Raw genomic sequence first — 12,676 nt, forward strand, 5'->3', positions numbered from 1 at the left:
CACAGGTGCACTGTACCTAAGCTTGTGGCTTTTCCCAGGCATGAGGTTTGGGATGGGGAGACCGGGCCCAAAGTGCACTTGGAGTGGGCCTCTGGAGGTGCACCGGGACTTCAAGTAATCTCTCTGTGAGGCTCAGGTGGAGACACTAGGCTTAGGGACACTGGGTATGTACTAGGGCTGAGCGTAGTTTGCGAAGTAGCGCTTCGCGAAGCTACGCAAAGTGCACTTCGCAGTACGTCAGCTACGCATAGCACTACGCGAACTGCGTAGTAGCATGTTCGCACTGTGCAAGATGCCGTTTTCAATGATTGTACAGTGTGGACAAGCATCCGGCACTGTGCAATCATTGAAAACGGCATCTTGCACAGTGCGAGTTGTCGTTTTCTGCCGCTCAAGGAGATTTTTACTCGAGCGACAGCTTTCTCAACGCGGACTGGTAGTTTCTCATCGCGAGCGGTCGCGAGCATACGCGACCACTCGCAATAAGAAACCAGACCTCCCCGGTTTGAGAATCTCGCAGGGAGGTTTATTTTCCATGCTCGCGATCAGCAACTGGATGTTGCTAATCGCGAACGAGGAAAAAGTCTCGCCAGGATGTCATTTTGCTTGCTCGCAGTCGCCAACTTGACGTTGAGGACCGCGAGCAAGCAAAAACATGACCGCTGCACTATGCTATGCTATGCATTTTCACACTGTACTATGTGCAGTTCACAAAGTTGCACAAACTTCGTGAGCGTAGCGTAGTGGTATGCCCAGGCCTAGTATGCACCTCTGGTTGAGACTCTTTCTCTCTGGTTCACTGGGTGAGCTTTGTATGAGTGGAAGCTCCCACCTACACTTTGTATGTGCCTGTTGGTAAAGGGTGGCGACAAGGCCACAGGTAAATCGCATAAAAGTCCGGGGATGGGCCGGCTGCACGCAGGAGGTGGGAGGGGTGTACAGGCCTGTCTTTGAAGTACTCTGAGACCTGCACAATGCGCTTTTGTTGCACAACTGAGGCTTAGTCAAACCCTAGGGTTGGGTATTTCACAAAGGTTCGGCTTCCCGGCTATTAGCAGAGCTGCATGTGAAGAAACAGCACAACAGCGTACAGCAAGGCGCTCGACGACACTGAAGCATGAACAAAACCAAGCACGGCAGTGTCCCCGGCACCTAACCAGACACCGGACATACTTTGGACCCGGCAGCAGAGCTGGCACTGGAAAGGGCATCTGGCCACGCCGTCGAAGACCAGGCACTGGACCAGGTATGGTGCCCAGTACTGAACCATGCAGGGACTGCACCTCACAGACCTCTTTCATACCTTGTATTTTCTGCATCCAGTGGATGGTGCCACCCACTTATGCAGCTTGGTTGAGGGAGTGAAGAGAAGAAGGGGGTACGCTTGTTTCATATCTTCTAAAAATGTAAAGAATTCCCATCAATTCTTATATTCCTGTGTGGCTTTCTTCTATGTGGAAGTGCGGGAATGTTCACCTTGTAGTAACTGAAAGGGCCAAGCGCCTCCCGGATCAATCATTAGAGCGCTTAAAATATGAAGTTCCTGATTTAGAGATTGGCGGACGGGTGCTCTGGCATAAACTTGACGGATGAATGAATGAATGATTACGGATTTATATAGCGCATGGCTACCCGGAGGCATCCCAGCGCGTTAAGTACCTAGTCATTACTCCGGACCCCATCACGTTTGTGACCGAGCACCCTTCCACCAATCTCTAAAGCATGCCCGAACTCTTTTAAGCTGGTGACTGGATGGTGAAGGGGGTTGGTGGGGTGATACCCCGCCCGCCACTGTCGCTGGATGGGTAGAAGAGTTGGGCATAGGAATGCTGAATCTGTCTTCGCTAGGGCTGGGTTTATAAGGGGACTGGCACATGGATAACGGGTGGATTTGGAACAGTGCTCGAGAGCCTTCGAACCTTAAGCCCCGGATGTGCTCAGTGGAGTGGCTCAGAGTTGCTAAGCCTGTCACTTCTTGGGCTGCACCGGGATATAGAGCCTGTCACCAGTATGGCGGATCACTCGGGATGGGGATAGGAATGCAGAACCAATCACTTTTTGGTGACAGGGTGCTGCTGGGACCAGCGTGGCGATGGCAACCCGGTCACTTCTAGCACTGGCTTGACTCGATTGGCACAGCCATGCAGAGCTTGTGCCCCCCAGGGCTGGATTACTCAAGGTTGGCACAAGGACACAGAGCCTTTCTCTAACAGGCCTAGGTTGCCGCATGCTAGATGCATTGCCAGCCACTTCTTGGAATGGGTGAACAGATTCAGTTCAAATGTCTTGAGTCCTACATGTTACATGTATGTATTATAGGGGGCACACACCAGTGAAGGGAACTTTTGAACGTACATAACATGGAGCCCATACTCCCTCTCATTAAGGCGGTGACCCTTGGAAGCGTAATATAATATTGGTGGCATGGGAGGAGGCAGTGTAGATTTTGTCCAGAAAGTTTACAAACGTAGCACTTCGCAAAGACTTTAGGAATTTTACTGCAGAAACTTTTTTTGCGAGCGAATTCTCCCACAAATACTCTATTTGCCAATATTGTTTTGCCACAGATTCTATTTTTATTGAGATTTATTTTGCACGGTGTTTCACTCTATAATGTTAACCTTTGCATTCAAGTTTTGGGAAAAAAACGTAGCGAAGTTTAGAGAGGAAAACCTTTACCCTGTTAACACGGGGGTCTCTCACAGGGGCGTGACCAATGTAATTAAGGGCGTGGCTTAAAAACACGTAAGCTAAACATCGGTGCTTAGCATAGTGTGACGCCCGTTTGATATTTTGCTGTTTCTGTCATTGCATCCAGATATATATAATACAACAAGTAACATCACACCTACAACTAACACGCGCACATCGATGTGCCTTCTTGTCACTGCAGTTCTGAAAAAAAGAGACCGTCTGCGCCAGGGCACAAAACGGAGCCCGAGAGAGACTCGTTTCGAGTTCTCCTTTAAAAAACTGCCGGTGCCCAGCACCGGTGAGACCCGGCCCACTTAAAGCCCTGGAAAGGAGGTCTAAGTCACCACTTCATGGTCTGTCTGTCATCTGTGGCGCTCCTGGTAGCAATGGCACTATTGTAACCCCTTAGAAGACGACGAAGAAACCTAGATTTGACCATGTTAGTAATGTTTAAATGTCTGAATTGAGTGCCACGTCAACTTTGGCCCTACCCGGGACCAGTCTGCGTCGCTTGTTGTCAAGGAAGCAGTTGTGATGTCAGGTTCGATGGAACTTGGGATGTGGGATGAAGCAGCCCCATGGAAACTGGAACCTCATAGCGACAGCAGAGCCAGGGAGAGACGTTGAACCACGAGAAGAGAGATGTGAAGCCACAGCGAGACACTGAGCCCCTATTTCAACATCTTTGTGCGCCCGACGGAAGTGAGTCAGTATATTAACTCCCGGCCACCTGCAGCCCCTGGCACAACAAGGGATTCCAACTGAATTTCGAGAAATAGGAACCAACCCCACCTAGCCAATCCTCCCTTTATGTCTCTCTTTCTGCTACCTCGTACTACACCCAGAAGTAGAAAGAGCCATCGACAAGCCCATGTCCCAGGGCAGGGGCCACAAAATGGCTGCACTCACGCAGGAAGTGAGGCCTGTGGGAATGACTGTCAGAAGCCTGCTGGTCACGATTTCCTATGCTTGCGTTGTGGATAGTGTTTATTTTGGGATTATTTTATATCTAATATATAGTTCCCGTAGTGTTTATTTGAAAGTACGCACTACAGGGCTTGATGACGCACTTCTGTAACACAGACGTTGTTGTGGGTCATTCTGTAAACGCTTCCCTCCCGAAAATGTCCTTAAGTAAAGGATGCAGCTACTTTTTGTAACTTTTTTTAACTCGCTTCTTCTAGGGTGAGCGGGCTTAGATAGAGCTTTCAAAGTGTCCAAATACGTTTGTTTACTGTCGCAGGTCAGGTAACTGCTTTGCGTACTTTCCGCCCCCTGCTTGCGATGTTATAAGCTGGGCAGACTTTAGTGTAACATGATCCGTCGTTGCTGAACCCCCTCGTTGGTACCAGCGGACTGCGGGAGAAATAACTCAGTTAAAGCACCCTCCGTGACGTAACAAAGCCGCATTCTGGCTCCGACGTCACACAAAAGTCAACCGTGAAGTAGCGTCTGAAGCCGGACTTGAGTCATTTGAAAACGCTCTGACCCTTCTGTTAGATTTGGCGTATATTGTGAAGATGTCTGTTTGTGGGTGGAGGAGATCTTTGAAGGGCAGTGCCGTGAAAACCCTTCCATAGTCAGTTTCATTACATGAACTTCGCAGGGCGAAGACATACGGCCCTATAAAGTGAGGATTTCGGTTTATGAAGTATGCTTTTGACTGATGTGAATGATGTTTGTTTTTTTTGGCAAGTTTGTTATTGTGAAAAGGTGTGTTGCGTTTTAACTGTTATGACTGCCCTTTTATCTGCACATTTTGGGGAATACTGAAGTTGGGATGCCTTGGGGAGCTAGGTGGCTTGGCCAGCAATGCAAGTGTGTAGTAACTGAGTCCAGATTTATTTATTTATTTATTTATTTTTAGAGTTTTCTATAGCGCGAACTTGAACCGATAAGGTTATCAGAGCGCTTTACATAGCACCAGTTCCGTTACATATTGTCACAGCAGTTTACATAGAATCAGTTACATTGCACATTTCAGGCTCTTGACCCGTTTATGTTATCAGAGCGGTTTACATAAGACAGCATTCGATGTCCAGTGCCCTCCTCCGCCGTGTAGCGGGGGACCTCATCCAGCCCTCCGAAAGTCGTCGAGCTGTCGGGACTAGGCTCCAGGAATTTCAGCTGACCTAGGATCACACGCGTTACAAAAGGTGCAGATGGAAAAGAAAAAAATTGCAAATGTACAAGAGATAGAATCACAAGAGACATAAGACAGCATTCGATGTCCAGTGCCCTCCTCCGCCGTGTAGCGGGGGACCTCATCCAGCCCTCCGAAAGTCGTCGAGCTGTCGGGACTAGGCTCCAGGAATTTCAGCTGACCTAGGATCACACGCGTTACAAAAGGTGCAGATGGAAAAGAAAAAAATTGCAAATGTACAAGAGATAGAATCACAAGAGGAGGAGATACAAATGGATATACTCTAGGCCCATACGAAAGGTGCAGATAGAAAGAGAAAAATTGCAAATGTACAAGCGGTAGAATCACAAGAGGGGGAGATACAAATGGATATACTCTAGGCCTGTCCTGGTCAGAGGCAATAAGAGAGACAGTAGGAAAGTCAGAAGGACAGTGAGAGGTCACTAAAATGGTGGACGAAAAACGTTGGTAGAAGAGGCACGTCCTATAGAGATAATGGCGGGGGAGCGTGAGGGTCCGAGTCCGAAGGTTCAGAGAGAGGGCTAGCATAGCCAGCAGGTCCAGGGGGGGGGACAGGCAGTCCGCAGCAAAGTCGCAGCCACATAGATCATGAGGAGCTGGGCAGGGGAGTTCAATCCGGAGACCAGTGGAGGGTCAGGGGAGAAAGACCCCCGGCGCCCAGGCAGAAATGGAAGGCAACAAAGTTAGGATTAGGCAAAGGTTTCCCCTGGCATGCGTTCGTGTCCCTTGAGCCAGTGTCTCCTGTGTCCGCCGGTCATCGGGAGAGTGTCCCCCAGGGCGCCATCTTGGAGTCAGGCACCTTATGCGCGAGGCAACGTGGTCAGTGAGGGGGGGTGGGGAGGGGCACATTTCTGACCCCATTCTGACGTCTGTTGCGGGCGGAAACAGCGAGCAGCCAGCGATCCTACCACCCGGGATGTTGTCATCGGGTGGCCGATCGCAGAGGCAGATGTAGGCGATGTTCACCGCCAAGGGATCCATGAAGAGGGCTCACCCCAGCAGGCAGGAGCCCCAGAGAGAGCATGCGGAGTCGCCCCAGGGAGTGGCAGCAAGCGCTGGGGCCAGATAGTCCAGCAAGCAGGCAAAGGCGCCGATCTTTGGCAGATGTGTCAAGGATCTTCAGAAGTTTATATAGTTACAAGTCATCCAATTAAATCCAATACAAGACCCGACCAGGAGCAGCCAGAATGCTGCTCAGCCCTTCTCAACTGACATCTCTGGCTCCCAACATTCTGTTTCACATCATCTAATGAACATTCCACTGGCAGAGCAAGAGATTGCATGAATACATAAAAGCCAGGATATAATAAAGTGTTTCTTCTTTGACCACTGTATATGTTGCACCTTCTACAAATATAGCGAGTCTGGCTTTCTGCTGAGCTCACTGAGGAAGCTTTCATTTCAAAAATAGTAAAGCGGCCATTTTGTGTATCTGCAACCGAACTATCCCTCATCACTCAAGGTATCATGTAAGCTGCATATATGTTGATAACTCGTATGCTGCGCAGATTATTACATTCGCTCCTTGCTTCTACCAATTAGGAGCCAGGCACCCGTTATGACTACATGTTGCAGGTGACTCCTTCCTTTCTTGAGTGAATAAAACTGCAGCCATTTTGAGTAGCTGCAGTCCAAGCCACCCCTTGATCTTCTCTTGCCTTGTAAGCTGCAGTTATGCTATATATATGCTGCTCTGATTGCGACGTTTTGCTTTCTTTGTTTGCTTTGCCCGCTGTATGTCAATCCCTCTTCAACGCTTTCGGTGATTAACACATTCTCATGGTCTGCATGTCTCTTCTACAGAGGGAAAACCGGCGACTGCAGGAGGCCAGCATGCGTCTCGAGCAGGAGAACGACGACCTGGCGCATGAACTTGTCACCAGCAAAATCGCTCTGCGCAATGACCTGGACCAGGTAAGAAATTTGCAATTGCCATAGGGTATGTGGGAAGTAGGTAAGGGGTGGAGGCTAGGTGGAAGGGCATTTGAAAATGCAGAAACCCAACTTAAAATGCATCAGTACATACATGAAGTTGAGGTTCCACACTCTCTGAAGTGTACCTCCTTCAGGCGCAATAAGGTTAGTTCAGTAATGTGGTGGTCGCAGTGCTGAAATAAAGGGGGATTCAGTTAGATTCCGAATCAAAAAGCTACTCATGATCCAGAACTCGGCCGGGCACAGTAAACGTCCTGTTAGTGTCCTGGTAGATTGTGCCAACACTCAAACTTGGGTGGTGCCAGTACACATTCACTGTGTGTGTCACCATAGCCTGCAGGTGGGATGTGCATCCAAATGCCTTCATTAGAAGACCGTATGCAAGGTGTGCCATTGGCCGGGAGCAGTTGGAGCTCATTCCGAGCATAGCTAGAGCATAATGCCTTTCTCATCAGGGGAACCGAGCTGTTCTCAAATGTCAACGTCACAAGTTGCTAAGCAATACACTGAGATCTGAAAGGGTGTTCTTTTCTGTAAACTTAGTTCAGACCAGTGTGTATGTAGATCTCTGCATGCTCTATGACAATGTCAGGTAAATCTATCTCTGTTTCTAAGTCCAATCCTAAATAAAGCACACTATGCAGACTGAATTTTGTGGCACATAGTAATACGTGTATTGTTCTATCCACCAGAACCCATTTTCTTAACCTTAGAATAGCGAAAGATTGAGTTAAAAGCTGCAAGGATTGAATGAAACATGTGCCTTTCACGTTGCATGAAGCTGTCTGAGGTGGACACGCTAGTCCTCAACTCTATTTTACCATCGCTTTATCTTGTGGACTGGCTGGAAGATATTTTAATTTTGCCAGCGAACTGCCTAAACTTTTTGTTATGGTAAATGAATGAATTTTCTCGAAATTATACATTAGGCCATTTCGCATTGTTGTCTTTTTAACCCAAGCATGTACTTCTTGTCAAAATGTTTGAGATACCAATGGAAGACTAGTTTGAGCAGAAAAGAGAGCAGTGGAAGGTGTGGCCAGAGCAGCTGACTCCGGAGCGCGGAACTCGCGGTTCGATCACTTGCGCCGGCCTCAGCTCAGCACCATGGGTTTCTGGCCAATAGTTAACTTAATCTCCCCAATGGCCCCCAGCGCCTTCAAACCCTTATGGGTGATATGTTCGCACCAAATAGGAATTATTATTATTATTATTAAAATGTCTCACCAGGAGATATTTTGTACTTAAAGCACTCTACTGCTGATATCGTGCAATACTTTTTAACAAGAAGTGCGCGGTAGGGTGAAAATGGTGACAAGATATACAGCCAAATCAAATTTTGCTACAAAAATGTGATTTAACCGAATTTTCATGGAATTTAATTACGTTTCATGAGAAAAAATATGCAAATTCAACAAGTTTTTTTGGGACCTGTAGGTAACAGAACGATTTCCGCAACAAGATCATTAACCCACCGAGCAATCCTAAAACGAACATCAGTTACTTATGTGTTGCGGCTTATGATCTGAAGCAGGCATATTAATACTCAGTACTATTTTATGATGCTTCAAACCTGAGACTAGAGATGGCACGCATATCTCTCCAGTAGGTTCATTAATCATCAGTGTTTACTTAACACTATTACGCAATGAAACCTGTTGGCTACGTATAGATATCTGCAGCATGCGACTTAACTGCGGTGTTTTCACTGGGCAAGTTCTGTAGGTGCTTTTCAGTGGAAACAAAAAAGGGGTGTTAAGACTGATCCTAATACTATCACTATTGTCCATATTCCGGGTGGCATGTAGACCAACAACCAAGGTCCTCCCCCTCTGTTTGTCTTAAGCAAGTTTGTGTACTGTGCCCGAGCTGTAGTTCAGGGTCTTCACTACTGTTTCCACAGTTCACCTCCAGGTGTTATTTTGCCTCATCTCAGATTTTATCTAAGCCAGCTTTCCTGTGTCACACATAGTCCTTACGTTCCAGAATGCTTTTCTGGTCTTGCATTTGGCCCTCAGAACTTCTGTCAGTAGTTTCCTTGTGGCTTTGACTATTGTCAATCATGAATATCTCCTGCAGAGACTCTGGAAGTCCCTTGTGCTCAGAAGATTTAGTGATTTTTTGCCTCTGTTTCCGTAACAAATGCTTTTTTTTTAATGGGACAAGGTTGTTAGGTGTGGCCCAACCCAAAAAGTGGAGGACCCATGGATCACTGCTCATCTTCTCTCTACCCTTTGACCTATCTAGCTTGGAGACTAAGCTTGCACCAGCATAGCTTTACAGGTCACTGAGACATGCAAGCAGCTCGACCACTTAAAGGTGGCAATCCTCTGAGGGCAGGTGCCTAATAGGCTCTTGTCATCTGTTCCTCACTCCCATATAAAAATATAAAATCTAACAATGCTTGAGTGACAGGTTTGGAGGTGAGACCTGGCTGACACAGGGAGGTATGAGTAGACGTGTGAGGAAGAGAAGAATCAACCGGAGGACCAAGACCACTTGCAGGATCAGGACGACCGGACGGTCAGGGAACCAGGAGGAGTGACATCAAGAGGACTAGGAGAAGCAAGACCATAGTGAGCGAGTATCAAATTAATGCATAGGCTCACTGCTGTTGATTGTGCTCCTCTTCTCCCCTCCTCCCTCCGCCACTAATAACTCCTCTCCCTTTCGGCTACACCGAATTTCTGGGATCACAAATTAAACGTTTTCCACTTCCTGCATTCGTTGGTCTCGGCTTAGACAAATGTGCTCAAAATGTTTAATTGTATGTTTTTGTGATGCCACAAAGATAGGATGATTAAACAGTGCCGCCTGTTTATTTTGAAATGATGCAGTGCTTGTTGACCGAACTCCACCTGGTAACTACGTGCAGTGTTGCATTCCAGACTCATGTTAAAATATCTACTTCTGAGTATTTTAAGTATTGGAGCGGGTTATTTGAACAGGATCTTTTTCACCTACGATACCTTGTGGAGGTTTTGCAGTTTTCGCTTATGGTCTCCTTACTACAGATCACCCTCCTGTTCACGTGTTTTTTTTTTCTTCCTTTTCAATCTTTTTGCCTCTTTTGTCATGTTCACGTTGCTTTTCCACCCTCAGTCAGAGCAAACAACTTGTTTTGGGTTGTTTGTTCGATGCTTTTTCTCTACTTCCACATAATGCAACATTTTGAGGCACCTCCTGTCACAATATTATCCCATTATTTTGCACTTGCTACACTGATACGATTCGATTCAATTACTTTATTCGATTCGATGAATACAATTTAATCATAAAAGTTAATATTTATATACATCACAAATATAAGCTATGAAGAAATCGTTAAAACAATTAAAAAGAAAACAACCAATTAAAAACAAATTAATCTCAACAAATGTACAGTTTCCTGGTTTTCTACGATAGACATAGAAAGGAAGCAACACAAAAGCAGGTTAAAGGGTCGGACAACATTCGTAAAAAGTATAGGGCTGGGCGACATTGCCTAAAATTAAGCTTACACATAATTGGAATTACAAATCTCTCCCGATGGTCACAATAAAATGTACAAAAAAAGTAAATGTGCAAACCGGTTTTGAGTGAAGAACCATCACATGGGCAACGTGAAATATCATTGATGGAATATGTGCCAGCAGGAAAGCTCAGTTGCTTTTTTTCAGCAGATGTCTGTGACAGACCCCTGTGATGTATGTTTCTGGTGTGTAGGGTCTTATTATGGCTTCAAGTCTTGTGGGAACTGCACCCGGATGAACCCCATGGGTATCGGGGACCTCAAAGTCAAGCTCTACTTTGCCAAACATTTTTGAAAGGCGGATTAGGATTGCTCCCAGTCAAATTTGAGGATGCAAACCAATTCCTGTTCTTTTGGTCCTTCCTGTAAAAGATCTTCACACTTTAGATCATCAGGTAAGTCCAGGTGGAGGAAAATGCATAAGATGACAAAGTGAGATTTTTCCACGTCCTGCCACCCTCAACCTGAGAAGTTGTGGGAATGTCAAGGTGCCTGTCGGCGGGAAACATCATTTACAACGAAGGCATCACTACGCGTAACGTTTACAACGAGGCACTTACCACGTAAACGTCTTTCCCACGCGTATGCCTTCAACGATCGTCTTTACCACGAAAGAAACGTTCCGGTCAACAATCCTACGTTCTGCGTGTACTAAAAAGAAAAGTCCTTTTTTTATTTTGATAGGTGTTTTCACGCATTAATTAAATACGTTATAAGTAGTAAAGGGATGGGTGTAAATGGAAAAAAATAAAAAAGGGGGGCTGGGGGGGTCTCCCCCCCCAAAAAATATCAAATAAAAATAATTTTAAAAAAGGGGGGCTGGGGGGGTCTCCCCCCCCAAACAAACAACAAAAATCATTAATTAATCTACATTAAAAAACAATTAAAATAGATAAGTGAATGTGTAAATAAAACGTGTATTACTTATTAACAAATGATATTCTTTGAAGAAATATTCAGCCATCTTGCTTGAGGGTCAGTGAAAGTGAAAAAAGACAAACAATGTCACTACTGAAGACGTTTTTTTTTGCCTATCAGTTTCATTATGTTTATTTAAGTGTTTTTTTGGGCATAATCGACGCTGGATGAATACTAACGTATTTATGCGTGTTAAAATGCTGCGTTCTATTATTCTGCGTGGTAAAGACTCTAGCGATGTAAAATTCGCGTGGTAAAGCCATGCGTTGTATTTGATATCGTGGTAACGTCATATATTCCCTGTCGGCTCTGTCCTTCTCTCTTACTAAGGAAACGATTCTGCAACATGTTCCAAGCACCTTGAGTTTGCAGGTTTATAAGCAATGCCGCAGTAAATAAGAGACTTTCAAGGAGGCCATGTTGCAGATTTTCGTCCCTTCTGCCTCTGATTGCCTTAGGGCCCCAAGGATCTGAGGGAGCCTTGTTAGATTGTTTGCAGATCTGTCCTTGACTGCATCTGTACTTCTTAACTCCACTGTGGGTTGCATTCACACTCTGGTGCAGACACCCAACAGGATTCCAACTCAAGAAACGATCCACGCTGGTTCCTTCCACGTCAATGCTCCCCACACTGCCAGAAAAGGACCCAATAGTTTTGTCACTGCCAGAAGAGGACCCAGTAGTTTTGTCGAATCTGAGATGAATCAAACACAGCCTCAACTCAGCTCCCAACCTTCACAAACTTTGACACAGCTGGTCCAGCCTCATTCTAACTCTGATAGAACACTGTCATTTCCCAGGAGGCAACCATAAGTACTCCAGAACCTCATTTCTTCGGACTATGAAAATAGTCTGCAGAATCTAGGTAAAAACAATGACGATAACAGAGATCCCTTTAGCATGATGATGACAATCTTTATATGTACTTACTGTAGGCCTGTGGCATGGACACTTTCCCTGACACTGGATTGAGTTCTCTCACAATTTTTCCACAGAAGAATCAGCCTTTTTGTGGTGGTCACATGGCGGACTGCCAAAGTGATAGACCTAAACTCCCTTCCATTGAGGTTAAGGCCAATGATCTGACATCATTTTTACAACTTGGGCAAGCTTCCATCGAACCACTTCTTCCAATTGATGAAGCCCTAAGAGACACCCTGATGGGCACTTGGGTGAAACTTTGCTATTGATCTCCTGTAAATAGAGAAATGGTTAGAAGACATAGACCAGCCCCAGCCCCAAAGGACTCGGAAAGTGGCTAGAAAACCTAGGCCTGCCCCAGAGGACTCTGCTTTCCTCATGCAACCCCCGACACCGGAAAGTTTGGTGGTCCAGGCTTCCACAAGTAGACTGAACCCTAACAACATCCCCAATAGAGAATCAAATGTATGGAGGCATGTCTTGCCTTTGGTTCTGTGAATGCCAGCTACTTCTTTAGGCTGTGCGATACATGA

General features: G+C 46.0%; 1 protein-coding gene across 4 annotated transcripts in view; it reads left to right on the top strand.

Moving 5' to 3' along the window:
• RABGAP1L (RAB GTPase activating protein 1 like) overlaps window positions 1-12,676 on the top strand; it is a 1,373,174-nt gene that overhangs the window by 1,317,072 nt on the left and 43,426 nt on the right. For all 4 annotated transcript variants that reach the window (XM_078641752.1, XM_078641767.1, XM_078641773.1 and 1 more), the window contains one exon: window positions 6,662-6,772. In XM_078641752.1, coding sequence (XP_078497878.1) covers window positions 6,662-6,772 — 111 coding nt within the window. The remainder of the gene's footprint in view (window positions 1-6,661; window positions 6,773-12,676) is intronic.

Source organism: Lissotriton helveticus, chromosome 1_1, assembly GCF_964261635.1.
Source record: "Lissotriton helveticus chromosome 1_1, aLisHel1.1, whole genome shotgun sequence".
NCBI lineage: Eukaryota > Metazoa > Chordata > Amphibia > Caudata > Salamandridae > Lissotriton > Lissotriton helveticus.